General features: G+C 50.3%; 1 protein-coding gene across 1 annotated transcript; it reads right to left on the bottom strand.

The window, feature by feature from the left end:
* Positions 1-7,048: 7,048 nt before the first annotated feature.
* CILP2 (cartilage intermediate layer protein 2) lies at positions 7,049-27,342 on the bottom strand. Its single transcript, XM_033136837.1, has 9 exons — positions 27,227-27,342; positions 20,898-20,984; positions 20,334-20,597; positions 19,129-19,320; positions 15,718-15,876; positions 13,917-14,231; positions 12,843-12,951; positions 11,649-11,806; positions 7,049-9,846 (listed from the first exon to the last, which is right to left on the bottom strand). Exons 1-9 carry the CDS (start codon positions 27,288-27,290, stop codon positions 7,454-7,456), a joined length of 3,741 nt encoding a protein of 1,246 aa, XP_032992728.1. The 5' UTR covers positions 27,291-27,342; the 3' UTR covers positions 7,049-7,453.
* Between the last annotated feature and the right edge of the window lie 414 nt (positions 27,343-27,756).

Raw genomic sequence — 27,756 nt, 5'->3', positions numbered from 1 at the left:
CCATTTTGGGGTTCCCCGTTTCCCCGGTTTTGCGCTACACTTCCCCACTTTTCCGCACCAATCTGCCGTGCTGCAGAGACGAAACGTCCCCACGAAAGTTCGCCGGAGGTTTGCTGCAAATTTCTCCCCCTCCTCCTGCGCACGTTTCGCTAGGCGTTCCTAGCCGACGGAAACATTTCCCGCAAGCCCTTCCCCGTCGTACGACACACCTTGATATATGACTTCTGCACGCTTGAGCAGTATTTGCGCAATAATCGCCCTTTAATGTGGGCATTTTTGCACACGCCATGGTTCTCGAACTTAATTTCCGGGAGTCCGTTCGGCTCCCGAAACCGTTCAAAAACCAAGGCGCGGCTTCCGATCAGCCGCAGGAGCTTCCTGCGCTCAATCGGAAGCTGTGTCAGACATTCAACTTCTGAAAAACAATCCGGAACATTCACTTCTGGATTTGCGAAGTTCGGGAGCCGTTTTGTTCGACAACTAAGCTGTTCGGGAACCAAAGAACCACTGTATCACTGAAGGGCAAGAATAAAAGCCTTGCTGATTCTAGTCTGGCTTCTGGTATGCCAGTAACGGCACGCATGTTTGGTGAACGCAAAACATTTGAATTTTTATTTATATCTGTACTGTCCCTCTTGTATTCACCTGTGTGCTGTCTGCGCTGCTTTTCAACACAGGAGACCCGAGTGTGATCCAAATATTTGAGTGTTTACTTCTCGGTCTGCTACCTTTGGGTCTATCGCTCCCTCATTGGACGTCTGCACACAAATGCCTCATTTTTATAATCACAACAAGAAGACCGAACCTGGGACTCCAGGCAGGAGAAACAGGTGCCCCTACACTGAGCGATGCTCCTTTCCTCCGAAAACAAAAGCAAGTTTCTAGTCTTCATGGATGTGAACAGAGATGATTTAAATAGGAAGCTGCCTTCTACGGAGTCAGAATATTGGTTTATCTCGTTCAGAGTGTCGTCTACCCTGACTGACAGCGGGTTTCAGTCAGTGGGATATTCCCATCCCTACCTGGAACGCAGGTGGCACTGTGGTCTAAACCACAGAGCCTAGGGCTTGCCGATCAGAAGGTCAGCGGTTCGAATCCCCGTGACAGGGTGAGCTCCCGTCGCTCGGTCCCTGCTCCTGCCCACCTAGCAGTTCGAAAGCACGTCAAAAGTGCAAGTAGATAAATAGGTACCACTCCGGCGGGAAGGTAAACGGCGTTTCCGTGCGCTGCTCTGGTTCGCCAGAAGCGGCTTAGTCATGCTGGCCACATGACCCGGAAGCTGGACGCCGGCTCCCTCGGCCAGTAAAGAGAGATGAGCGCCGCAACCCCAGAGTCGTCCGCGACTGGACCTAACGGCCAGGGGTCCCTTTACCTATACCTGGAAATGCCATTCAGGATCGAACCGGGGACATTCAGGCGTTCCCCCGCTAAGCTGCGGCCTTCCTCAACGAGTAACCCTGTGAGCCGTGTCCTTAAAACCGGGGCGCGAATTGTTTTCCTCATCCTCCGATTCCCTCTTCGGCAAACTCGCCAACTGGACGTTTTGAAAACCAGGTCTGCTTCTCCCGGAGCTTTTGATGTTGCTGTTGCGCGTTCCAAGAATGTTTGGGAACGGATCCTGGCTCACCGGAGACGTGCTCCATCCCTTCACCCATCATATATAACGTTTCAGCGCTTGGCACGAGCGGCTGCCCGCTCTGTTGCATCTCGCAAAGCTCAGGAGGGTTGTGGTTTTCTGGCTGGGAGACAGACGGACATCAATAATTTCCACCCCTTCCCTTTGGCAAGGCCACGCCACTCGTATAATTTTAATGTCTCATTTTTGCTGAGAACACAAATCTCCGTACATAAAGACCCGGCGTAGGAGGGAAAGGGAGACCTGAGCCAACGCACATACCTGAAACATCTGGATGCAGAGAAAGCATCTTTCTCTCCCAGCCCTCTGAGCCATGGGGAAGATGCTTAAAAAATATAGTATAAAGGTAAAGGGACTCCTGACCGTTAGGTCCAGTCGTGGACGACTCTGGGGTTGCGGCGCTCATCTCGCTTTACTGGCCGAGGGAGCCGGCGTCCAGCTTCCGGGTCACGTGGCTGGCAGGACTAAGCCGCTTCTGGCGAACCAGAGCAGCGCACGGAAACGCCGTTTACCTTCCTGCCGGAGCAGTACCTATTTATCTACTTGCGCTTTTGACGTGCTTTCGAACTGCTAGGAGGTCTGCAAGAAGGTCCGTGGTTTGGACCACAGTGCCACCCACGTCCCTAAATGGCTTTAGATACCTATTAGGTCCATAAGTTACCATATAGCAGGCATGTCCAACAGGTAGATCGTGATCTACCGGTAGATCACTGGACGTCTGCAGTAGATCACTGGTAGATCATTGGCTCCCTCCAAAGAAGCTCCAAAGAAGCTGAACAACTGTGGCTCCCCCCCAAAAAAGCTCAACATTTTACCTCCTCCCTGAAAAAACTCAACAACTTTGACCTGCCTGAACCCCTAAAAAGGAAGTAGATCACTGCCAGTTTTTAAATCTTTGAGTAGATCGCAGTCTCTTGGGAGTTGGCCACCCTTGCCATATAGCATATATTCAACAACAAAAAAGAGTGGCCATTTGTTTTTAACAAAGGACAGCTGGACATATAAAGGGCCCCATTACCTTCAGCAGCTTAAAATAAAGGTAAAGGGACCCCTGACTGTAAGGTCCAGTCGCAGACGACTCTGGGGTTGTGGCGCTCATCTCGCATTACTGGCCGAGGGAGCCAGCATACAGCTTCCGGGTCATGTGGCCAGCAGGACTAAGCCGCTTCTGGCGAACCAGAGCAGTGCACAGAAACGCCGTTTACCTTCCTGTCGGAGCGGTACCTATTTATCTACTTGCACTTTTCGCGTGCTTTTGAACTGCAGGAGCTGGGACCGAGCAACAGGAGCTCACCCCGTCATTGCGGGGATTCGAACCGCCGACCTTCTGATCGGCAAGCCTGGTGGGGTGGGGTGGAAGTGAAATCAGACACAGGACCACATCGCTGGTGAAAACACAGTCATATATTTTGGCAATAAATAACACATCTCCTTTACGTATATATATATATATAAAGTTGCTGTTTATGTGAACCACGGCAAAAGAGGGGCATCTCGTTGGGGAAACACTCGTCGTCATGGGAACGGCTTCTCATAAGGACCCGAGAGGAGAACCTGGCAGATATTGGGCAAAAACAGCCCCGATCCAACCCCCCCACTTCTCCCACCCTTCCTGCCACCCTCAACGATGCCGTCTCTCGCAGCGGGGAGCTCCCGTTTAGAAGGGGATGGAGCTGTCCCAAATGGACGCCGTCCGCCGGGGTCAGCCGAGATGCTGGGCTGGGGGAGCAGGGGCCCCCGGGTGTCTGCGGACCCCCCAACTCCTGGCAGCCAACAGGACCAATGGTCGGGGCTGATGGGAGCTGGAGGCCAGCATCAAATGGAGGGCTGCGGGTCTACCCATCTCTAAGAAGCATCGCTCCCTACTGCAAGTAGTTGCGAGGGACGGATGTTTTTCGACATGGCGGGACGGATCCTTATCCAGAACCCACCTTTGCAGGCCGAACCACCTGCCAGGCACTTGGTGTTATTAGGCTATCCAACAATGCCTGTCCTTTCTTTTTCGTTTTCTCTTTCTCTATCCTTTTCTTTTTCTTCCTTCCTTCCTTTTTTATTTTTCTTTCCTTCTTTCTTTAAATTTTATTTACGCTTTTCAGGTTTATACCCTTTTTTCTATCCTTTTCTTTTTCTTCCTTCCTTTTTTTTCTTTTTCTTTCCTTCTTTCTTTAAATTTTATTTATGCTTTACAGGTTTATACCCTTTTCTCTATCCTTTTCTTTTCCTTCCTTCCTTTTTTCTTTTTTCCCCCTTCTTTTTTTAAATTTTATTTACGCTTTTCAGGTTTATACCCTTTTCTCTATTCTTTTCTTTTTCTTCCTTTCTTCCTTTGCTTGCTTTTCTCCCTTACTTTTTCAAAATTTTCACTTGTGCTTTTCAGGTTTATACGTTTCGCTAATTTTTTGTTCGTCTTGACCTTTCGAAACTCGACTTCCTTCCCCGCCCCCCTCTTTCTGCGGTTCCTTAAATTTATTCTTTAATATCTTCTGCGTAGCCAAATTAACTTACAACAACAAATCTTTATTACAGCCGTAGACCAGCATAAGGAGGCAGGGGTACAATCATTTTTAAGCCAAATTAACTTCATTTGTTCATCTACTTTAAATATACTCTTATGAAACTTCAGGTTATTACAATAATCCTGCCAATGTTCTTATCTGTTTACAATTTATCTGTAAATATTCAATAAACCGTTTCCATTCTTTTATAAAAGGTTGTTATCTTGATTTCTTATTCTTCTGACAATTTTCACCTTTTCTTTTCCTTCCTTCCTTCCTTCCTTCCTTCCTTTTCTTTCTTTCACCAAATCTTTTTTTTTACTGATTTTCAAACTGCTCACTAATTAAAACAAATTTAGTAATTCCCCCCAAACCTGACCTCCCTCCTAGATGTGTCAGTGGTTCCTCCTGAACGCTGCATCATATCCCCCAATTATCTCCAGACATTACAGATAACCTTAAATTAAAATATATTGACTCTTTAATTCCTTTTCTCTTCCTTACTCTTTCTCTCCTCTCTTCTTCTTTCTATAAAATATTTAGATTAATGTTGCTGTTGTTGTTTTTTTGGGAGGGGGAAAAATATATTTGGTAATAAGCTCTGTGTTCCATTTTTATACTCTAATAAAAGTTATTTTTTTTTTTTAAAAAAGGATATCCAACGATCCACAGGTGGCGCAGTTTGTGAATGAGAGCCAGTGTGGTGTAGTGGTTAAGAGCGGCAGACTCATAATCTGGGGAACCGGGTTCGTGTCTCCACTCCTCCACATGCAGCTGCTGGGTGACCTTGGGCTAGTCACACTTCTCTGAAGTCTCTCTGCCCCACTCACCCCACAGAGGGTTTGTTGTGGGGGGAGGAAGGGAAAGGAGAACGTGAGCCGCTTTGAGACTCCTTCGGGTAGTGATAAAGCGGGATATCAAATCCAAACTACTCTTCTTCTTTCTTCCCCCCCTCTCTCCTTCCTTCCTTCCTTCCTTCCTTCCTTCCTTCCTTCCTTCCTTCCTTCCTTCCTTCTCTCCCTCCCTCTCTCGTCTTTCTTTCTTTGAGAGCCACTCTGGTGTAGTGGTTAAGAGTGGTAGACTCGTAATCTGGTGAACCGGGTTCGCTTCCCCACTCCTCCGCATGCAGCTGCTGGGTGACCTTGGGCTAGTCACACTTCTTTGAAGTCTCTAAGCCCAACTCACCTCACAGAGTGTTTGTTGTAGGGGAGGAAGGGAAAGGAGAATGTGACTCCTTCGGGTAGAGATAAAGCGGGATATCAAATCCAAACACTTCTTCTTCTAACCCTCTGCATTTTGCTCTTCGATGTGTGGAGCTCAAAAGAGCTCTCAGATGGCGTCGGGTGAGAGGGAAGAAAGTCAAACAGAGGGTTGTGCCGGGGCAAATTTGGCCCATAGGCTGGCTGGAGGTGCCTCACCTCTGACCACACTGCCGGAAAAGAGGATTGCCTATACAGCGGTACCTCGGTTCCCCAACGTCATCCGTTCCAGAACACCTTTCGGGTTCCGAAAAGTCCGAAAACCCGAGACGCAAAGGGCGGTCTGCAAAATCAATTGAGAAAATGGTAAACACACGCCGTTCCGACTTCCGAGGAACGGCTGAACACAGAAGCATTTACTTCCGGGTTCCGAAACGTCCGTCGGCGTTCGAGAACCGAGGTACCCCTGTATCTAGAAGAGACCTTCATTTTAATGAATCTCTCTTCTAAAGCCAGAGATAAAGGTAAAGGGACCCCTGACCGTTAGGTCCAGTCGAGGACGATTCTGGGGTTGCGGCGCTCATCTCGCTTTACTGGCCGAGGGAGCTGGCGTCCAGCTTCCGGGTCATGTGGCCAGCATGACAAACCCGCTTCTGGCGAACCGGAGCAGCGCACGGAAACGCCGTTTACCTTCCCGCCGGAGCGGTACCTATTTATCTCCTTGCACTTTGACGTGCTTTCGAACTGCTAGGTTGGCAGGAGCAGGGACCGAGCAACGGGAGCTCACCCCGTCATTGCGGGGATTCGAACCGCCGACCTTCCGATCGGCAAGGCCAGGGATACATCCTTCCAAATATTGCTGGAATCCCAGTTCCCAAGGGGGTGGGAATCAGGGAATCATCATTTGAAGAGACGAATGTCCCCCGGCACCACGGAAACAGGAGTCCAAAAGGACCCCCCTTTTTCTTTTCTATTCATTGACTTATTAGAAATTTATATGTAAACGTATGTATTTGTCTATACAACATCCATGTTTTTCAGAATGAATTCTGGCGGTGTGAGGATGTGTGAGAGGCTTGCTTAGAGTTCGATTCCTTTACTGATCTCCAAGCAATTATCTAGTCCTCATGAAAAAGCTGGCCTCAATTTCCATTCCTGAATTGTAATGGGTTCGAACTAGAAGACGCTTGGAGGTCCCCTCCCAGCAATACAATTCTACGATTCTGTGCCAAACTAAAAGGGTTTGGGGGTGGCCGCAAGACTATACAGATATCCGCCAGGGGTTTCAGAGTTTTAAATTCAGCATCGGAACATCAGAAGAGCCCTGGATCAGACCCATCTTGCTCTCAGATGTCCCCAAAGCCCGACATGAGTGCAACATTGCCCTCCCGCTGCAAGCGAATGAGGCGATGACAAGGCTTCCGAGTTTGTTTGCGACACGGTAACATCGAGGGAAGTCGGAGGAGGAGGAAAGCAATCGAGGGGAGGCTGGGTACATCTCCCCTTTCCTTTGATGGGTTTCCCGCTTCAGGCTAGCGGTTTACATAGGGGCGATTCTTTGCAATATGGCTTGCATTCAGCTGGCTAAAACTGAACCCCGGCAGCCAGAAGTGAACGCCGTTAGGCCTGGGGCGGATTAGTCTGAGGAAATAACGAACTGGGTGGCAGTTATGCCAATCTTAATCAACACTTTGTATCGTGCTATATATACACTTTGCTGTGTGTGAATAATGATTGACCCCGCTGCCTATATTTTGGGACCCTCCTTGGGGGCGTGGCTTTCTATCCATGGGTGTGGCTTTCCTCATGTGTGCGATTAGAGGCTCTCCTTGGGGGCGTGGCTATTCCTGGGGGACGGCCACGACTATGGCACTCTCCTTGGGACCAGGGATACAGGGGGGCTATCAGACCCCAGGCAGGGCATGCGTTAAGGAATCGACACCGGGGAGTAACGGCAGGCGTGAGGCCAGGAGATTGTGTTTATCTTTCTTGGTTTCGAGGCATCGCTCTGGAGGGAGGAGGGAACAAAGCGTTCCTCGGCGACACACCTCCTCACTCGGTGTGAGAGAGATGGGGAACATGCCAGTGCCATGTGGAGACGACCCATCAGTTCTGTTCCTTGCTCACTGTCCGGTCTGTGAAGCACCCACCCTCCTCCTGCGACTGGGGGTCCGGCGGGCCTGCGCCGCAAACACGGTCCGCAACCCCGCCGGGTACGCCACCACCTGAGAAGCTCCCCGCAGCTGTTCGTTGCCCCCCATCTCACGCCGGATCTCCGTCAGGGTCTGAGCCGGGGATTCGAGCAGGCGCTGGAAGAAGCTATTGCGCCCCACCGGCCGCTCCTGGCAATAGAAGGTGACCGCCGTACCCCGGTCAGATTTCATCTCCCGCGAGAACCCGTCCGAGGTGCCGTCAAAGCAGCGGCCAATGGCGATCTCCTTGGCCAGGCGGGGGTTCTGGTCGGTCACGGTGTAGATGCCGTAGTTGTGCCCCAGTGGGTCCACGGGAGCCAGCATGGCAAAGGCTGAGGTGTCATTGTTCTCCACGACGGGCGGGTGGCGGCCGAGGTACTCCCTCAGGTAGCTGTTGACCGCCGTACGACGGCAGCTCCCTTGCGGGATGACGGACACCAAAGTCCTGTCGACAAGTCCCTGGTCGAACAGCATTCCACTGCACTTGAACTCGACACAAGCCGCCGACGTGTTATACGTCTCAAGGTCCCGGACACTCTGAGAGTCCCGCAGACCATAAAGTTGCCCCCGAGTCCTGGGGTGACTGCCCCCCACGTTTCGAGACCGGACCATGTATTGTTGAGGCCCGTTGATCTTCACCTTGATGTAGCAAGCCCGGAACTCTTGAGGGTTAGGCCACCACGAGAGGTAGTCCCCAGTCCACGACGTCAGGTCGCTTTCCTTGAATGGCACCACGTTGTACTCATACTTGTCCACTTCCACCCGGTAGAACCGGAAGTGGTTTGCTGTGACGGGCGCCTGGTCGCAATCCCTCAGGCTCCGGTACGGGTAGATGGGACCATTGGTCTCGTCGATGTTGTTCTGGTTGGGCTTGGCGAGGTTGATCTTGAAGGCCGTCTTCTTGAGGGCTGGGTCCTCATGGTCGGATCGCCGGTAGCCCAGCTTGTTGAGGTACGGCTGAGAAACGCCCACGGCACGAGGGTCGAGCTTCGGGCTGGAAGCCACGGCCTCCAGCTCCTCCCCGCCCATTGTGGCGGTGACGTAGGCCGTGTAGGCATCGGCCTGCTGTCCGTCGCAGAACGCAGGAAGGCATGCGCCATTGCGACCTGTCACCACGCTGTCAAAGCGGCCCCAGGCCTGAGGGTTGGACGGATAGCCAGGCCGGGGCTCGAGGTTCACTAGGGTGACAACCACTCCCTCCAGCTGTTCGTTGGGGTTGAGCTTTTCGTTGATGTAGGCTCGGACCTTGACAAAGCAGCGGCGATTCTCTGGCACGTCCAGGTTGAACAGCCGCCTTTCTCGAATTTCCAGGTTCCCAATCAGGAAGGCCCTCTCCTCGCGTTTGCGCCGCCCTGCCGCGGCCCGCTTAAAGGAGGCCTCCTCTTCCCACAGGCCTGTCACAGGGTTGAGGGACCAGAGCTTCATTTTCTGGGCATGCCCTGGCATCTTAATGAGCTCGGCGTCCATCTTTACCTCCACGCTTCTGGCCTCTAACCCCTGGTTGCTGCCCTCTTCCCAGAAGTCCAGGGAAAACATGCCGTAAGTCCGGAGAGGGAAGAGATCACCTTCGGCGTTGACGAAATTCAAGTCGCTGGAGGCGGCGTTCACTGTGGCAACGTCCCGTGGATCAATAAAGGTGACGCTGGCCCGCACGGTCCCATTGTAGGGTTGCCCGTCGGACCTGAAAAAAGATCCCGAGGGGATGACGATCTCCCCGACAGGGTCCTCCCCAGCCACTTCTCCAAGCTGGATGACGTTGGTCTCCAAGGCTTTCAAGTCAACAGGCTCCTTCCTCCTTAACAGCTTGACGTCCTGATAGACGGCCCCACCGCGCTGGTCAAACGGGAAGACCTTGACAGCCTCCACAAATTTCTGCGTCCGGTCCACAAACTTCACCACCAGTCTCTGTGTGTCCGGTGGAACCTCGATGGTGAAGGTGCCCTTGTAACCGGTGAAGCCGATCTTCTCGGCGCCCAGGTAGATCTCGCCAAAGCGCAGAGGCTCACCGTCGTCCACTGCCGAAGCCTTCCCACGGACCAGCACCTTGGGCTGGGTGCAGGAGCTGCAGCCGCACTCCGCAACCACCTTGATGGGGAGGACGTACCCGATGCAACGAATCTCCCGCACTTCCATGCGGCGCGTGCCGCAGCAGTGCTCCGTGGCGTCCCGGCACTGCAGGCCATCGGCAAGGCTGGCGGCACAGCGGGCATTGGGGCACTGGCCGACGTTGTAGAACTGGGAGCCAGTCTCCTCTTGGAGACACTCGTCGGGGAGTTTGATGAGGTATTCTTCTGGCTCGGCAGTGCAGGCTGGGACGTTTGGGTCTGAAACGAGAGAAGAAGACCCAAACAAGAGATCTGTTAGCAGCTGGTAGAGCTGTGCTGTGGCTCAAGTCCAGGGCTGGGCGATACCTGATTTTCAACCTCATGATATATCACCAGCTAAACATCGTGAAACAAAATAGAAAATTCTTTCCAGTAACACCTTAGAGACCAACTGAGTTTGTTCTTGGTATGAGCTTTTGTGTGCATGCACACTTCTTCAGATAAACATCGCGAGATACTGATATACAGTGGTACCTCGGAAATCAAACAGAATCCATTCCGGAAGTCCATTCGACTTCCAAAATGTTTGGAAACCAAAGTGTGGGTTCTGATTAGCTGCAGGAAGCTCCTGCAGCCAACCGAAAGATGTGGAAGCCCCGTCGGACGTTCGGGTTCCAAATAACGTCCGCAAACCGGAACACTCACTTCCGGATTTTCAGCGTTCGGGAGCCAAAACATACGAATACCAAGGCGTTTGGGATCCAAGGTACGACTGTATCACAATTTCTGAAATGAGGATGAAGCTGGTTTTCAGGTTTGTGATTTATCACCAGCTAAACATTGTGATTTACCGATACCTCCGTGTTCGAAATAAGGATGGAGCTGGGTTTTCTACTTTGTGATTTATCACCAGCTAAACATTGCAATATGCTGACATGTAACAATGTCTGAAATAAGAATGGAGCGATGGAGAGGCCTTGGCTGGACTTGTGGTTTTCCCCACGTTATTTTTGCATAGCACACACACACACACATCATGATTCACAATAAATTCCCAGGTCAAAAATTACGAAGCCAATGTAATGATGTGGACCTGAAATCGGTTTTGGACGAGGTGTCGATATATTGCCCAGCTCTACTCAGTAGAGGACTGAGAAGAAGAAGGTCATTGAGTTCTCCGTATGTTTACATCGATGGAGATGCAGAACAATGAAGGCGAAAAGGAGCCGTCTCAAGAACAGTTTCTTTCCTAGATCAATTTTGGCCTTAAATGGAAACTCTGGACTCTGAAGTCATCTTATTTTATTTGTTATATTGTCCGGTATTGTATTGTGTTTATCAGTATTTTTAAAAATTATGTGGAGTGCCTTATTTGAGTTGACACAGCAACCGAGGAATTTCGTTGTTTCCCACAAGGGGACAATGACAATAAAGTGTGAGGAGTGAGTGAGCTGAAAGGGCTACACTCAGCTCCAAGCTGCGTCGGCTCACAGGAAATGACGCTGTTGTTTTGCTGTGTATGTAGAACTGCTGTACTTCTCAGAGTTCTCCGTGATGTACCGGGAGACGGTCATGGCTGCTTCGTCTCCAGGAATGTGATGTATGCTTTGCTGTAATAAATCTGCTTTGCTGACAGAGAAGGAGTCAGTTTTAAGTTTGTTACAGACTGTTTTCCACAGACGTTATTGCAGGAGGCTTGCTTCGAGAGGCTGCGTTTACTTTCAACTCTGCTAAAAGTGAAAGTGACTTTACGAACTGCGCAATCAGGAGCCTGCCGGGCGCCATTCCGTGATTTATGGCTTCTGGACGCGGGGGTTTTATTGCCAAAGACCCCTCGCAACAACAAATAAAGATTCTATTCTACATGCCTGAGGAGGGTCTCTTGCAAGAGCTGCAACGCACGGCTGTGCCTCAGTTTCCTCCTTGCTGGAGCAACGTTGGAACTCTTCACTCCTAAAGCAGACTTTGAGCCTGCCCATTGGACAGGACGCTTCTCCACCATGTCCTGCCTCCCTCTGCCTCCCTCGAGCCTCAACCTCACCCAGCCCGAGTTTTGCCTCGGAGCAGGAATCTGAGCTCACCTATCACAGCCAACTGGGCCACGGAGGACTTGATGGAGCCGAGGTCATTGCTGGCTTTGCAGTGGTACGAGCCAGCCTGATTCGTCCGCAAGTCCCTCAGCACTAAGCTGCTGTCGTATCTGTGCACCTTGCGGTCCAGGAGGGTCCCGTTGTGGTACCTGGAGGAAGAGAGGAAACGGGGAGGAGGGAGGTCAGAGGCCGACTGAGCGATCAGGGCTGCAAACCGACAGTAAGCTCCTTTCCCTCTGGCTGGCTGACGGCTCTTGTGAGCTTGGAAGCTCTCTGATGCTCACCGTTGAGTGAAGACAGATGCAATGAAGACAGATGCAAAGAAGACAGATGCAAAGAAGACAGATGCAAAGAAGACAGATGCAATGAAGACAGATGCAACGAAGACAGATGCAACGAAGACAGACGCAATGAAGACAGATGCAATGAAGACAGACGTAATAAGGGGGAAAATGGGGTGGAGGGGAAGTTTCAACAACCCTGCCTGTGGGGCATTCTTCCGGCTTCTTGGAGGTAAACTGAATGACGTACCTCACTGGCAGGGCGAAGACTGATTTGGTTAATATTTTGGGGTCTGGTGTCTTGGTCTGGGCATTAGTATTTCTGCAGCAGCATCCCAGAGCGGCTGGGGAAACCCAGTCAGATGGGCGGGGTATAAATAACAATAAATTATTATTACATCATCATTTACTAGAGCCACCCAATCAGAACAGGCCCCCCTCTCCCTGTTGAACTTTTGACCGAATACTTTTTTTTTATTATTCCAGCAGGATTTTTAATCGATGCTTCATTTGATCGTTTTAACTCGATTGTTTTTGTGCATTGTATCATTGTAAGCAGTGCAGATGCTATTGGAGCAAAGCAGGATATAAACTGTTTGTGAGATATACCGTATTTTCCGGCGTATAAGACGACTGGGCGTATAAGATGACCCCCCAACTTTTCCAGTTAAAATATAGAGTTCGAGATATACTCGGCCGCAGATTCTCCACCCGGCGTATAAGACGACAGCCGACTTTTGAGAAGATTTTCCTGGATTAAAAAGTAGTCTTATACGCCAGAAGATAGATAGATAGATGATAGATAGATAGATGATAGATAGACAGACAGATAGATAGATAGATAGATAGATAGGAGCCCATCTTCCTCCTCCTCCAGCAATGGGCCCCGATCCCAGACACTTACCAGTAATACTTCATTGGCTCCGGAACGCCCTGCGCTCTGCAGCAAAACCGTACGTTTTGTCCAACCGTCCTCACTTTCTCCTCCGGATGGGACACCATGTAAGGTTTTTCTGCCGGGAATGGACCGGGGACGGGCGGTGGGGAGAGAAGTGGTACAAAAATCAGGGGGAAAATAAATAAATAAATGGACTGCATTTTTAAAAAAGGCGCCCACCCTCCTACTTGTCCAGAACAGCTGCTGATAAAACAGGGATAGGAACAGGCTTCAGTTCTTAGCGATGAGCTGAGTGAATTTTAGAAGGCACCTGAAGGCAGCCCCGTTGAGGAAAGCTTTTTAAGGTCTGATGTTTTATCGTGTTTTCAATATTCTGTTGGGAACTGCCCAGAGCAGCTGGGGTAACCCAGCCAGATAGGCTGGGTATAAACAAATAAATAATAATTATAATTTTATAAATATCCCAATCTGAGCGCTCACTGGAAGGACAGGTCCTGAAGCTGAGGCTCCAGGACTTTGGCCACCTCATGAGAAGAGAAGACTCCCTGGAGAAGACCCTGATGTTGGGAAAGATGGAGGGCGGAAGGAGAAGGGGACGACAGAGGACGAGATGGTGGGACAGTGTTCTCAAAGCTACTAACATGAGTTTGGCCAAACTGCAGGAGGCAGTGGAAGACAGGAGGGCCTGGCGTGCTCTGGTCCATGGGGTCACAAAGAGATGGACACGACTCAATGACTAAACAACAAGAAGAAGGGTTGGATTTAGGTGGTTTCTAAGAGTAACTTAGAAGTTGAGGCTCCAGTACTTTGGCCACCTCATGAGAAGAGAGGACTCCCTGGGAAAGACCCTGATGTTGGGAAAGATGGAGGGCACAAGGAGAAGGGGATGGCAGAGGACGAGATGGTGGGACAGTGTTCTCGAAGCTACCAACTTGAGTCTGACCAAACTGCGGGAGGCAGTGGAAGACAGGAGGGCCTGGCGTGCTCTGGTCCATGGGGTCACCAAGAGTCGGACATGACTAATCAACAACAACAACAATTATCCCAACGCAGCTAAAGAATCGGAGACCGCCCTGTTACCTAGTCGATGGAGCACTAGGTCCACCAACGCTGTCCGAGAGCCGTTGGCGATCGCCGGGGCACTCCCTTGGGCAAACCGCTCGAGCTTTGCGCTGACATTGGCCCCGCTCCCGGCGCAGATTCCGCGGACGGTGAATTGGCCGCGCTGGTCGCTCCTGGCCAGCAGCGCCAGGGGCCGGTCCTGGAGAAAGATCTGGGCGTCTGCGAGTGCCGCTCCATTTGCGCTCCGTACGGTGCCCAGGACAGTGTGGTTTGGGCAGACGCAGCTGGTACAGTCCTTGCTGGGGACACCCATGTCGCAGCTGAGCTGGCAAGCTGGAAAAACAGAGCCACAGAATTGTAGAGTTGGGAAGGGACCCCCCCAGCGGTCATCTAGTCCAACCCCCTGCAAGGCGGGAATCCCAGCGAAAGAATTCCCCTTTGCAGGGAGCAAAGAGTACATGGGAGGGGCCTGATTGATGGAGAGGCAAATCTTCCCATTCTCAGTTTTCCCATCTTAATTTCACATTTCCATATCTTTTTTAAAAAAGAAGATCCACATGAAAATCCGTCAGTGTTTTAGTGCAAATTTCTCCTGATAATGCACATCTTTTGCATGCAGTTGTTGTTATTATTATTATTATTATTATTATTATTATTATTATTATTATTTTGCAAAGCAGCTGCCCCTTCTATGAAACACTTCTGTGAGCTCTGTTTCTATGAATATATGCATTTTTCCAGCACCCTTCCCTCCGGGTTCTGCATTTTGGTGCATGCAGCTGGGATAGAGAACTGCCCTGCGATATTTACTGATGTGAGTGTGCAGTCGTGAGCAGAGGTAAAAGGAAGGAAGGAAGGAAGGAAGGAAGGGGGAGAGGGTGAATTAAAGGAAGTGAGGGCTGATAGAAATGAGTGAGTGAGTGAGTGAGTGAGTAATGGTGGAGGGAAATGTTCTCAGAGGGAAGTAAGTAAGTGATGGAGGAAGGAAGGAAGGAAGGAAGGAAGGAAGGAAGGAAGGAAGGAAATAAGTGATGGAAGGAGGGAAGTGATGGCAGAAGGAAGGAAGGAAGGAAGGAAGGAAGGAAGGAAGGAAGGAAGGAAGGAAATAAGTGATGGAAGGAGGGAAGTGATGGCAGAAGGAAGGAAGGAAGGAAGGAAGGAAGGAAGGAAGGAAGGAAAGAAGGAAGGAAGGAAGGAAGGAAATAAGTGATGGAAGGAGGGAAGTGATGGCAGAAGGAAGGAAGGAATGTATGAAGGTAGGAAGGAAGGTAGGCACGAAGGAAGGAAGGAAGGAAGGAAGGCAGGAAGGAAAGAAGGAAGGAAGGAAGGAAGGAAATAAGTGATGGAAGGAGGGAAGTGATGGCAGAAGGAAGGAAATAAGTGATGGAAGGAGGAAAGTGATGGCAGAAGGAAGGAAGGAAGGAAGGAAGGAAGGAAGGAAGGAAGGAAGGAAGGAAGGAAATAAGTGATGGAAGGAGGGAAGTGATGGCAGAAGGAAGGAAGGAAGGAAGGAAGGAAAGAAGGAAGGAAGGAAGGAAATAAGTGATGGAAGGAGGGAAGTGATAGCAGAAGTAAGTAAGTGATGGAGGATGGAAGGAGGCCAATCATCAAAGATCTGAAGGAAGTGATGGTGTATTGTAATTAGGTAGGTAGGTAAGTTATGGTAGAAGAAATGGAGGGGGGATGGTGGGTGGATGGGAGGGAGGGAAAAGCACAGGGAGAGGATAAGGGCAGGTGCTAGGGTAGGGATACCTGACCAGGTGCAGAGAAACTTTGCCAGAGGAGCAGAGAGAGAGAGGCCACCGGAGAGGTTTGGTACCTGGGCAGGGTGACAGTGAGCATTTCTGCACCTCCGAGGGACGCCCGGCGCAGCGGATGAGCTTGGACTTGGGGCAGCTCCGCCGACGGACCCTCTTCCCGCCTCCGCCGCAGGTCTTCGAGCAGGGGCTCCAGGCCCCCCAGCTGCTCCAATGGGGCTCTGTGCGGGGCGGATGCCACAGGATTAGAACCCGCTTCCACGCACAAAAAAAGAGGGATTTTGCACATCTGATTGGCCAGGTGCTTGGCTTCAATCCAATATACGCCTCCTCCTCGGGAGTCGCTGACTCGGGATTGCAGCTGACGTTCGTCCTACTCAGAGGAGACTCATTGACATGAGCGGATGCTGTGATATGCTGTGTCTTTGCATGACAATTTCCTACACGCAAAAATCAGTCTCAAAGTGACTTACAGCAAAGGAAACAGGAATGGTTTGTTTTGGGAGTTGTTGTTTTTTTGTGGGAATGACTGCTGGCCGGCAGAGGGGGGAAACTATCAGGGATAACAAAAATGCAGTTACACGCAACTTAGAAAGAAAAATGAAAGATTTAAATTGCCATAACGTCACTTGCTGTTATTAGATATAATTTCGTTTTATCTATATGCAGGAACTGGTAAAAGGACAGCTGAGGGATGGGGAATTTGCTGAAAATGGGGTGTGATAATTCGGGATAAAATTGTAAAATAAGCAGCTTCTATAAGGGGAAATTATGGAAATATATTGAGTGGGAAGCCACTTTTTTTGGTGTGTGTGTGTGTGGATTGTATTGAACTAGTTTTAATTTGGCGTGGAAGTGTTATAAATTTGAGAAAGGGGAAAAAAAGGAATGCCTTTGAAAACCGAACACTGCAAAGCAATTTCCTAATAACGTAACAAAGCAAGAGTGGCTGGGGAAGCTCAGCCAGATGGGCGGGGTACAAATAATAAATGATTATTAAATTATTATGACATGATAGCTGATATAACAGACGAAGCAACAGCTGCGCCGACAACATCCGACGCCAAAATGATTGCGTTGGATGTTACGGGACCGAATCTGCCAATCGCACACAACGAGAGGCAGCGTGGTGCAGTGGTTTCAGCATCAGCAGGGTTCAAATCCCAAACTCAAGCCACGAAATGGACGGGGTGTGTGTGAGTTTTTTTGGGGGATCGGTCGCCGTCTCCTGGCCTAACCCAGGGCCGGATGTAGGTTTGATGAGGCCCTCAGCTCCTGAAGGTAATGGGGCCCTTTCTATGTCCCAGCTGTCCTTTGTCAACAACAAATTCTCGCTGTTTTTTTGTGTTGAATCTATGCTATGTTGTCATTGATGGACCTAATAGGTATCTCAAGCCATTTGCACCTACAGAATGTAGGCACCCTATATATAGAAAGGAGCAAACCAGGGATATTTTAGGGAGCAGGCTAGCAGGCGGGGCCCGAATCTTACACCCTAGGAGCCTACGCAACACAAAACACTGTTGCTGGATGTAGGTTTTATTTTATCTGTTTCTTATCTTATATTTTGGAAATGTACATCCAGTTTTTTTCCATTTAAATTTTTTTGGGGGTCCCCCAAGAGAGTGGGGCCCTAAGCTATAGCTTGCTTAGCTTATACGTAAATCCGGCACTGGCCAAACTACCCCACGGGGGGGGGGGAGTATCATGTACGAAGAGAAGAGGGGGGGGGAAATCTCTGGCCTGTGGTCAGAATCAGGCCCAAACCCTTTTGTCCAGGTCCCCGCCAATCGCCCAACGTCACCAGAGACATCAGGTGATTTTGCTGGGGATTATTTGGCTGATATTGCAGTGGGTCAGACTAGACGACCCCCCCGGGGGAGGAACCCCCTTCCAGCTTTAAAGGTAAAGGGACCCCTGACCGTTAGGTCCAGTCGCGGACGACTCTGGGGTTGCGGCGCTCATCTCGCTTTACTGGCCGAGGAAGCCAGCGTCCAGCTTCCGGGTCATGTGGCCAGCAGGACTAAGCCGCTTCTGGCGAACCAGAGCAGCGCACGGAAACGCCGTTTACCTTCCCGCCGGAGCGGTACCTATTTATCTACTTGCACTTTGACGTGCTTTTGAACTGCTAGGTGGGCAGGAGCAGGGACCGAGCAACGGGAGCTCACTGCGGGGATTCGAACCGCCGACCTTCTGATCGGCAAGCCCTAGGCTCTGCGGTTTAACCCACAGCGCCACCCGCGTCCTTCCAGCTTTTTAATTCCTGCTCTCCTGCCATGGCTCAGGAGGCACGGACTCGTCTCGCGCCTCTGCTATTTCCATCGCGAAACCTCAGGGGGGAAAACATTCGGCTGCCGTTTTGGAAGAGCTGGAGAAGGAAGAATTGCAGAGGTGGTTGCCAGTGAGAAACCAAGAGAGAGAGAGAGAGAGAGAGCGTTTGTAGAGGCTGCCCTCCTTTTTTCCAGGCAAAACAAGGAGAAACAGGAGATCGGATGACTCTCCCGCCTCAGCAAGAATGTTCAAAGCAGGAATGAGAAAGTACTTGGCCGGCATCTCGCGTTGGCGGGAGTGAGGTTCATTTAAAAAATAAAATAACTCTTGTCTATAAAAAACAACAACCACAGACCTTTAGAGCAGCATTCCTGAAATTTTTCCTCGGTGATGGGCTGACCCCATTGGGAAGAGGGATTGGGGGGGAACCTATGTCTCCGTTACCCAAACAATTGCCTCACCTGTTCCTTAGTAAAGGGTCCTGAGCTGCATGTCGGGGTGTGCTTGTGCGCTCCCCAAATCCCAGCTCACTCTTAAGTGCCTTCGTTACGCTGACGAGGGGATGAACCCTAAACCGTTATGAGGAGTGAACCGGCGACAAATCGCCCTGTTCGAGTTGGAGTCGGCTCTTTATTAGCAAGGGCACGGTCCACACAGGCTTGGTGGGCTGTCAGGCCTAATGAGCAGAGCAGCTCACCCCCTGTAGGTCTTGCCCCATGGATCAGTTTGCCAAGACTGAAAATCCCCACCTCCCCACAGCCGTCTTAAGTCCCCTCCTCTCCAGGGTTTTCCCCATGCAATCGGAGACTGCGCCCGCCGGGAGCCGACCTCCCCTCCGCCCTGTTCATGCCGCTCCTGGTTCTGTGAGACCCAGGGGAGCAGGGAGCTGGTTGCAGCAGGAGGGAAAGACCCCCCCCCATGCCTCTTCCCCAGCCATACTCCTCTCTGCCTCTTGGCTTCCCTCCTCCTCCCCTGCTTCCGCTTCTGCCTCCGAGTCTGGTCTGCTCTGTGCCACAGACTCTCCCTGTTGCCCCTTCGTTTTCCAAAACCTCCTCCTCCCAGCCTTCTCCTTCTGACCACTCATGGTCACCCCAACACCAATCCCCGGGCTCCAAGCCTCCTTCCCTTGGTGCGTGACAACCCCCCGCAACAAACGCAGCCCCCGCCCAACGGTACCCAACGCCAGGATCCGCACTCATTACCTCGGCAAGGTTCGTTGCTGCACGCCCGGCGCTCCGCGGGTTTCCCCGGGCACTTGGGCGGCCTCCCCAGCGCCGGAGCAGAGCTGTCCAGGCAGGTCCGTTGCCTGGTCTGGACGCCGTTTGTGCCGCAGGCCGTCCGCGAACAGGAGCTCCAGGAAGACCACGCAGACCACCCCAACCAGTCCATGGGATCTTTCGAAGCGATGTGAGGCCAGGAGGGTAGAGAAGGTGGCGGAAAGGATATTTAGTGTGGGGAAAACATCTTTAAAATGCAATTGCTATTTTAAAATATGGAGTTGCGAATCTTTAATACACAGCCCAGGTCTCTCTATCCGGCTGCCAGAACTCTCCCCAGGCAAAAAAAAAAAACCCTCCCTGAAGTCTCAAGTTGGAGGGTTTGAATCCCCAGGTAGGAAAGAATGTCCTTAATTTTTATTTTTTATTGTTATGGAACTAAGTCTGCCAGTGTCAGCCCTGTGAGGTCCAGCTGCAAATTACGGCATGCATTCTCTGGAGATGAAATGTTGGAGGGGATGGAATAGGACGTAGCATGAGTTTGGCCAAACTGCGGGAGGCAGTGAAAGATAGGCGTGCCTGGCGTGCTCTGGTCCATGGGGTCACGAAGAGTCGGACCCAACTGAACAACAAATTTTCATCGGAAAAATGTTGGAGGGGACTTCTCTATTTTTACTGGAGAAATGTTGGAGGGGATGGAATAGGACATCCCTATTGTTACTGGAGAAATGTTGGAGGGGGTGGAATAGGACGTCCCTATTTTCATTGGAGAAATGTTGGAGGGGATGGAATAGGACGTCCCTATTTTCATCAGAGAAATGTTGGAGGAGACTCCTCTATTTTTACTGGAGAAACGTTGGAGGGGATGGAATAGGACGTCCCTATTTTCACGGGAGAAACGTTGGAGGGGGTGGAATAGGACGTCCCTATTTTCACGGGAGAAACGTTGGAGGGGATGGTGTCTGCCCTCCCCTCCTCCCTCTCCCAATTAACCTCCATCTCCAGGGCTCTGTGGCGGGAGGGAGAACAAGAGCTGGTCTTGTCCCAAGAGGAGCCTGGCGGTGTCATTAAGCACGACGCATTGCTTCTGCGGCCCAGGGTGCTTTGAAGCCCCAGCGATCATCACTCTGATTGACAGACGAGCTGTCCTGCCTGCAAGGGCCCGGAGCCGTCTACCTTAGCGCTCTCACCTGGGGGACAGAGGAACCGGACGTGGTAGTTGGAGCACGTCTTGCCTCCGGGCTGCTCCTGGTTGTGGCACCGGAAGCCTTCCTGGGGGCTGTAGTGAACGACCTCCCGAACTTCTTCCGGCAGCTCCCATTCGGTGGTCCGTGCTTGGATGGCGGAGGGCTGGGCGCAGACGCGGTCCGGGTAATAGAAGCGGATAGCTTCCAGGGTCTCAAAATCGCCTTCGCCTCCCGGGTGGTCCACGTTGAACCACGAGGTCCACTCACCTGGAAAGGAGATCTGGGGTTTAGCAGAGGCCAGGGTCCAGATTTAGGTTTGATGAGGCCCTCAGCTCCAAGGTCCAGATTTATTTAGGTCATGGGGCCCTTTCTATGTCCAGCTGTCCTTTGTGAACAACAAATAGTCACCGGTTTTTGTGTTGAATATATGCAATGTGGTAATACAGAACCTACTTAAGGGGGAAAACTAAGGTTACCAGATTTGTCTGGTCTGTTTGTTTCTTCTCTGGCCTTCTGCCCCCAAAACCCTTGGAGACAAACCCGTATTTCCGGAACAAATTGACCTACCAACCACGCCCGCGTCGAAGCTCATCCGGACGCTCCCTCTCTTCTTCTGCTCCTTGGCCGGGCGCAAGTCGTTCATCGCCGGTGGATCTGTTGGAGAATGTGCAACAGCCCGTTCAAAGAGACCTGTGGAACCGCGAGGCTTGCGCCCACGATCATGTATGTTTTCATCGTTCCTGTTTAAGAGTAGACCCGCTGTTGTTTATGTATGCGACAACCAGGGCCAGATTTAGGTTTGATGAGGCCCTAAGCCAGGAGGTCAGCAAACTTTTCCAGCAGGGGGCCGGTCCACTGTCCCTCAGATCTTGTGGGGGGCTGGACTATATTTTTTTTGGGGGGGGGAATTAACGAATTCCTATGCCCCACAAATAACCCAGAGATGCATTTTAAATAAAAGCACACATTCTACTCATGTAAAAACGTGCTGATTCCCGGACCGTCCGCGGGTCGGATTGAGAAGGTGATTGGGCCGGATCCGGCCCCTGGGCCTTAGTTTGCCTACCCATGCCCTAAGCTACTGAAGGTAACGGGGCCCTTTATATGTCCAGCTGTCCTTTGCCCACAACAAATTCCCGCTGTTTTTCGTGTTGAATATATGCTGTATGGTAATTTATGGAAATAATACAGGGGTCGGCAACCTAAGGCCCATGGGCCACAAGCAGCCCGCGGGGACCGTTTATCTGGCCCACGAGCTGCCCCCGAACCGAGCCACCCACTCGGCGAGTCCCTGCATGGCGCGGCGCTAAACCGGCGCGGCCCAGAGACTTGCTTCCGCGGCGCTAGAAATTGCATCTGCGCGGTGCAGACACCGGAAATGGGGGGGTGATCCGGCCCAGGGAGGGATCTCCGCAGGAATGAACTGGCCCAGGTGAGGTAAACCTGGCCGACCCCTGACCTAAAAGGTATCTAAAGCCATTTTCACATCTTGCCGCGGGCGCAACCATCATTGATCTGCAACACCTTCAGGTCACGTGGGTCTCCCTTGCTGATTGCGGTATCCTTCTGGTCCAGACCAGACCCGGAAGCAGGGATAGTCTTCAAACAACGAGTAAACCTGCCTCCTCGGTAATGACGTGGTCTGATCTTAGCACAACTCCTGCTACCCGAGATCTCTGAGATCGGCTGTCCCATCGCAACCCCCCCCCCCCATGGAACCTGCCCCAGCCATAGATAAATAGGTACCGCTCTAGCGGGAAGATAAACAGCGTTTCCATGCGCTGCTCTGGTTTGCCAGAAGCGGCTTAGTCATGCTGGCCACATGACCCGGAAGCTGGACGCCGGCTCCCTCTGCCATAAAGCGAGACGAGCGCCGCAACCCCAGAGTAGGACACAACTGGACCCTTTACCTCTACCTTACCTTGGTTTGCAAACAGTCTGGTTTGCATACGTTTCGGGTTACAAACACGTCAAACCCACAAGTGTGTGTCCCGGTTTGCAAACTTTTTTTTTGATTGCAACCCTCTTCCCCCCCCCCTTGGATTACGAACAATCAATTTATTTATTTTTTTGAGGCCCCGTTGGAGAAAGCACGCCTCGGGTCACAACCTGTTTTGGTTTACAAACGGAGCTCCGGAAGAGATTGTGTTTGCAAACCAAAGTACCACTGTATACCGTATTGCAATTTTATTGCTATGCTATGCCCGATGGTTGATGCAAATAAAGATTAATGCATGCATGCATGCAAACTCAGCAGCGCTCGGAAGACGGCACGGCGGGAGGGGGAAAAAACCATGTTGCGAAGCTGCCTCCTGCTTGCGGAGGTCGTGCTGCGGTTCCTCGTCTTGAAGGTCAAAGGGATTAGGATGGTGAGCTGCGCAAATGCCAGCCGGCGGAGAACGATGGAGCAAAAATACGTGTGAAGGAAATATGAAGATTCGCGGTCCTTTTTCCGGTAACCCACGAAAGCTGCCTGCCGGGTTCCCTGGCTGGGAGGGGACAGCTTGGCTGCCGGGGAATGAGTGGCATGCAGGAAATGGTTCCACGGGGTCACAGAGCTGTCCGTTTGGAAGGGAACCCCAAAGGTCATCCATCCCACATGGGCGCAACTGACGTCTGAAGGCAGTCTTTAAATGTCTGACGTTTTGCTGAGTTTTCATATGTGCTGTAAGCTGCCCAGAGTGGCTGGGGAGACCCAGCCAGTTGGGTTGGGCATTATTATTATTATTATTATTATTATTATTATTATTATTATTGAAGAAAGAATTTTTTCTCCCTCCCTCCTAACATCTGAGTTCGTGGAAATCCAATGAAGCTGTTTGAAGCTGTTATTAACCAACAGCCTAAGAGGAAATTCCAAGCAGAAATTTGTGGGAAAATGGAATATATATATATGAGATATGTGCAAAAATATAACAACAGCTTTGCGGGGATTCGAACCGCCGACCTTCCGATCGGCAAGCCCTAGGCTCTGCGGTTTAACCCACAGCGCCACCCGCAACCCTGTAAAGAATAGTAGTATATATTAAATTCTTCCATTTTTTTCTGTTTTGCCCCAGGATGTTTTCGATCGCATGTTTTTGGAAAGCTAAAAAAAGGGGGAGTTTGTGCAATATATATCCTGCACTGACTTTTCTTTTAGCAGGTCAAGATGATCAGGAGACAGCAAAAACTGCCAGGTTTTTAGTAGGGGGCGTTTGGAATAAGATCTGTTATTTGATTATAGATGTAAAACACCCCCCAAAAAATGTGCTTTCTATGGTTAAGGTTTTTTTTTAACCTCTGTCTTCAGTACGTTTCATTTCGTTTTATTGCTACGGCTAGCGGCTGATGCAAAGAAATATTCTTCTTCTCTTCTGTATCCTGCATATAGGAAATTCCCGGAGGAGGAAATAATTCAGAATAATTCCTGCGTTGCCCTGGGGAAGGAGTTAAAAAGGTCGGGATGACCAGACTCAAATCAGAAGACGAGAGACCCTCTCGGGAGACGCAAAGGAAATTGCACCGATATCGGAACGGAAATGCCGATTTAAACTTTGAAGGCAAACACACACACACACACACACACACACACACACCCTCTGCGTGACTGAGATTTGTGCCGGGCAGCAAACATGCCAACAGACCCATTTCCCCCCTCCCTGCAAAGTAGAGGGCATGAGACTCTGAATCTCAGGGTTGCGGGTTCGAGTCAGTCCCACTTTGGGCAAGAGGTCCCTGCCATTGCAGGGGGTTGGACTAAATGACCCTCGTGCTCCCTTCCAACTATTCCATTCTATGATTTAAACCCATTTTTTTAAAGTGCCAGCTAAGTTGAAGGCTCTCATCGTCACTTCCTGCAGCAAGGAGTTCTGCCAATCCACGAAGTGCTTCCATCAGTCTGCGATGAAGCTATTGCCCAAGGATTTCACCCCTTCCCAGTCCCAGTATTATGGGGAGGCAAAGAACTCTCCCACCCTGCAATTTATTCATACATTATTATTATTATTATTATTATTATTATTATTATTATTATTTTGCAGGGGGTTAGAATAAAGGACACTCTGGGTCTCTTTTTAGCATTCGGATCTAGTCTGGACAGCTCAGTTGGTTAGAGCAGTGTTTCTCAGCCATATGGCCCTCTGCAGATTCCCCCCCCCCCAAGGATATTCCAAGGGGGTCACAGGTGAAATTGTATAACTATAAAAATTTTAAGTAAAGCTTCTATTTACAAGCAAAATAGCTACCTTTTTGCTGGTAGGACCGGGGGCGGGGGGGGGGAGAGAAAACAAGGTCGGAAAGGGGGCCACGGCCGGGAAAAGGTTGAGAAACACTGGGTTAAGGCACGGTTAATGCCAAGGTTGCAGGTTCAATTCCTGTATGCGACAACTCAACCATGGTATGATAAAATTCTATGATAATTCCCTGCCCTTTGCCCTAAGGTCCCAGGGCAGGTGTGTGTGTGTGTGTGTGTAATTACATAGATAGATAGATAGATAGATAGATAGATAGATAGATAGATAGATGATAGATATAGAAATAGATCTATAGCTATTGTTGTTGTTGTTCAGTCGTTCAGTCGTGTCCGACTCTTGGTGACCCCATGGACCAGAGCACGCCAGGCACGCCTATCCTTCACTGCCTCTCGCAGTTTGGCCAAACTCATTCCAGTCACTTTGAGAACACTGTCCCACCATCTCCTCCACTGTCGTCCCCTTCTCCTTGTGCCCTCCATCTTTCCCTATAGCTATAGATAAAGGTAAAGGGATCCCTGACTGTTAGGTCAGTCGCAGGCGACTCTGGGGTTGCGGCGCTCATCTCACTTTACTGGCCAAGGAAACCAGCGTCCAGCTTCCGGGTCATGTGGCCAGCATGACTAAGCCGCTTCTGGCGAACCAGAGCAGCGCACAGAAACTCCGTTTACCTTCCCGCCGGAGCGGTACCTATTTATCTACTTGCACTTTGACGTGCTTTCGAACTGCTAGGTGGGCAGGAGCAGGGACCGAGCAACGGGAGCTCACCCCGTCATTGTGGGGATTCGAACCGCCGACCTTCTGATCAGCAAGCCCTAGGCTCTGTGGTTTAACCCACAGCGCCACCCGCCTCCCTTAGATATAGATAGATATAGATTATTACTTATTGAATTTACAGCTGAAACTCGAAAAATAAGGTTATCGTGGAAAAGTCCATTTATGTAAGCAATTGTTTTTCATTAGCTACTGGAGTTTAATATATGAGATAGACTCATGACAGGCAAAGCGAGATATGTCAAGCCTTTGCTTGTTATGATTGTGATGATTATGACATTCAGCTGATGAAAACCCCAAAGTTGAGATTGTGAATTTGGGGTTCTCATCAGCTGTACACCATAACCATCACAATTATAACAAACAAAGGCTTGACATATCTCACTTTGCATGTCATGAGTCTATCTCATATATTAGTTTCACCTTTTAGGCTGAATTACTGAAAGAAATGAACCTTTCCATGATATACTAATTTTTCGAGTTTCACCTGTATATACCACCCTATACCCGGGAGGGGGGGTACTCAGGGCGGTTCGCAGAACAAAATCAAGATATAAAAAACCCCACAAAATACATAATAAGAATTAAACAACAACAACAAACCGATAGCCCGGCCAACCCACAGAAAAAAATACACATTTTAAAAGGGCATGGGATGTAAAATGTTTAGAACAACTTACGACCACAGATATAAGGTGGGTTCTAAAGAAGAAAGAAACAGTCTTTGCTTCCGTGAATTTTGGGGCGAGACCGTGATTTCATAGATCAGACCGTTAACAAACTTCCCTTGGTATTTTGGTCCCTGAATTTGGTGAATTTTTGTGCCTTGTATCTGTTGCGGTTTGGATCGGGGGGCACAGAGGTTATCTGCCCCCTTTGTATGGAAATTGCCTTCCCCAAGGTGTGCCTCAAACCCAGTCTTTCTAGATCCATTTAAAGAAGTTTTTGATTTTTGATGTTCTATCGTACTTTCAATATTCTGTTAGGAGCAGAGTATTATTGTTGTTATTGTTATTTATTTATTTATTTATTTATTTATTATTATTATTTCTCCCCTTTGTCATGTCTTAAGCTTCAGTTTGCTCCATCTCCCCACCCCTCTCGAATTCGCACACGGCTCCCACCCTCTCAAATTGCACAAAATTCGCACACGGCTCCCACCCTCTCGAATTGCACAAAATTCGCACACGGCTCGCACCCTCTCAAATTGCACAAAATTCGCACACAGCTCCCACCCTCTCAAATTGCACAAAAATTGCACATGACCCCCCCCCAAAAAAAGACAGACAGACTTTCTGCAAGCAATTTTGCACAACGGGGAAAAAATTCCGCAAGGAATTCCCCCCCCAAAAAAAAAAATTATAAGGAGCTGCGTCAAGCGCTAGCCCTACTCAGGACAGACCCGTCAGAAATAACAGACACGGCCAACTGAAGCCCATGGATTTCATTGGGTAGAATTTAATGGGCTGTAACCCAAACGCACCGTCGTTTTCACAAAAATATACCCTTCCCCTTACCCGCAGGGTGCACCCTCCCAAAAAACGAACCCCCCCAAAAATAAAAGGGGGAATTTCCCAGATTGCACATTCCCTCTTTACTAATATTTTTGGGGGGTGCATCTCCCCCCCACCCACCGGTTAGAACCACACCCCTGAATTCAAACTGGGGAAGATTCGGGGGGACTTTTCATAATTGTGGGCCGCGACGCTTCTGCGATCTGGACGCATTTCTCCCCTGCTCCTATTGTGTGCTCCCTGCCTCCGCCAGTGCCACCTCGCCACTGGATTCCTGCTCCGAAGGGGGGCGGGTCAGGCTAGATGTCCTCTGGGATGCCCCTACAATTCGGAGGCCGGAAACGGGGTGGGTGGAGAGAGAGAAACGGCGTTTTACCTTGAGCCGCCACGCAGCCGAAAAGCGCCAAGCCCAGGAAAAGCGCCGCCTTCCGGCCCTCCATCTCTCCGGCCTCGGATTCGAATCCCTCGCAGGCTTTGTTTCTTCTTTTTTCCTCCTCCCAGGGGTTGGGACGCACAGGAGACTCGGGGGGTCCGGTGTGCTGTCCCTCCTCGCAGGCCGCTTTGAAACTGGAGCTGCGGTGGAAAAAGCAGGACTTTATAGGAAGCTGTTTCGCTGTTTCTCTCTCTCTCTCTCTCTCTCTCTCTCTCTCTCTTTCTCTCCGTCTCCCGTTGGCTGGGAGGCCTTTTTGGACAGTGAAGTCTTGACCGAGGGAAATAAGAGAACACGGGGAATGTTGTCAAGTCGGGCAGAGCAGGAAGATTATCATGAGGTCTTTCTTTCTTTAAAAAAAATAAAATTGTTTTATTGTTGTTGGTTTTGGGAAGACCTGCACAGTAGCCTTTGCTAGTTTAGGCTGCTAAAATTGGACAGGGTTCGGGAAGAATGAGAAGAGGCAGTAAAACCAG

The sequence above is a fragment of the Lacerta agilis genome, chromosome 18 (genome assembly GCF_009819535.1).
Source record: "Lacerta agilis isolate rLacAgi1 chromosome 18, rLacAgi1.pri, whole genome shotgun sequence".
NCBI lineage: Eukaryota > Metazoa > Chordata > Lepidosauria > Squamata > Lacertidae > Lacerta > Lacerta agilis.
This window is presented reverse-complemented; position numbering and strand designations above follow the sequence as displayed.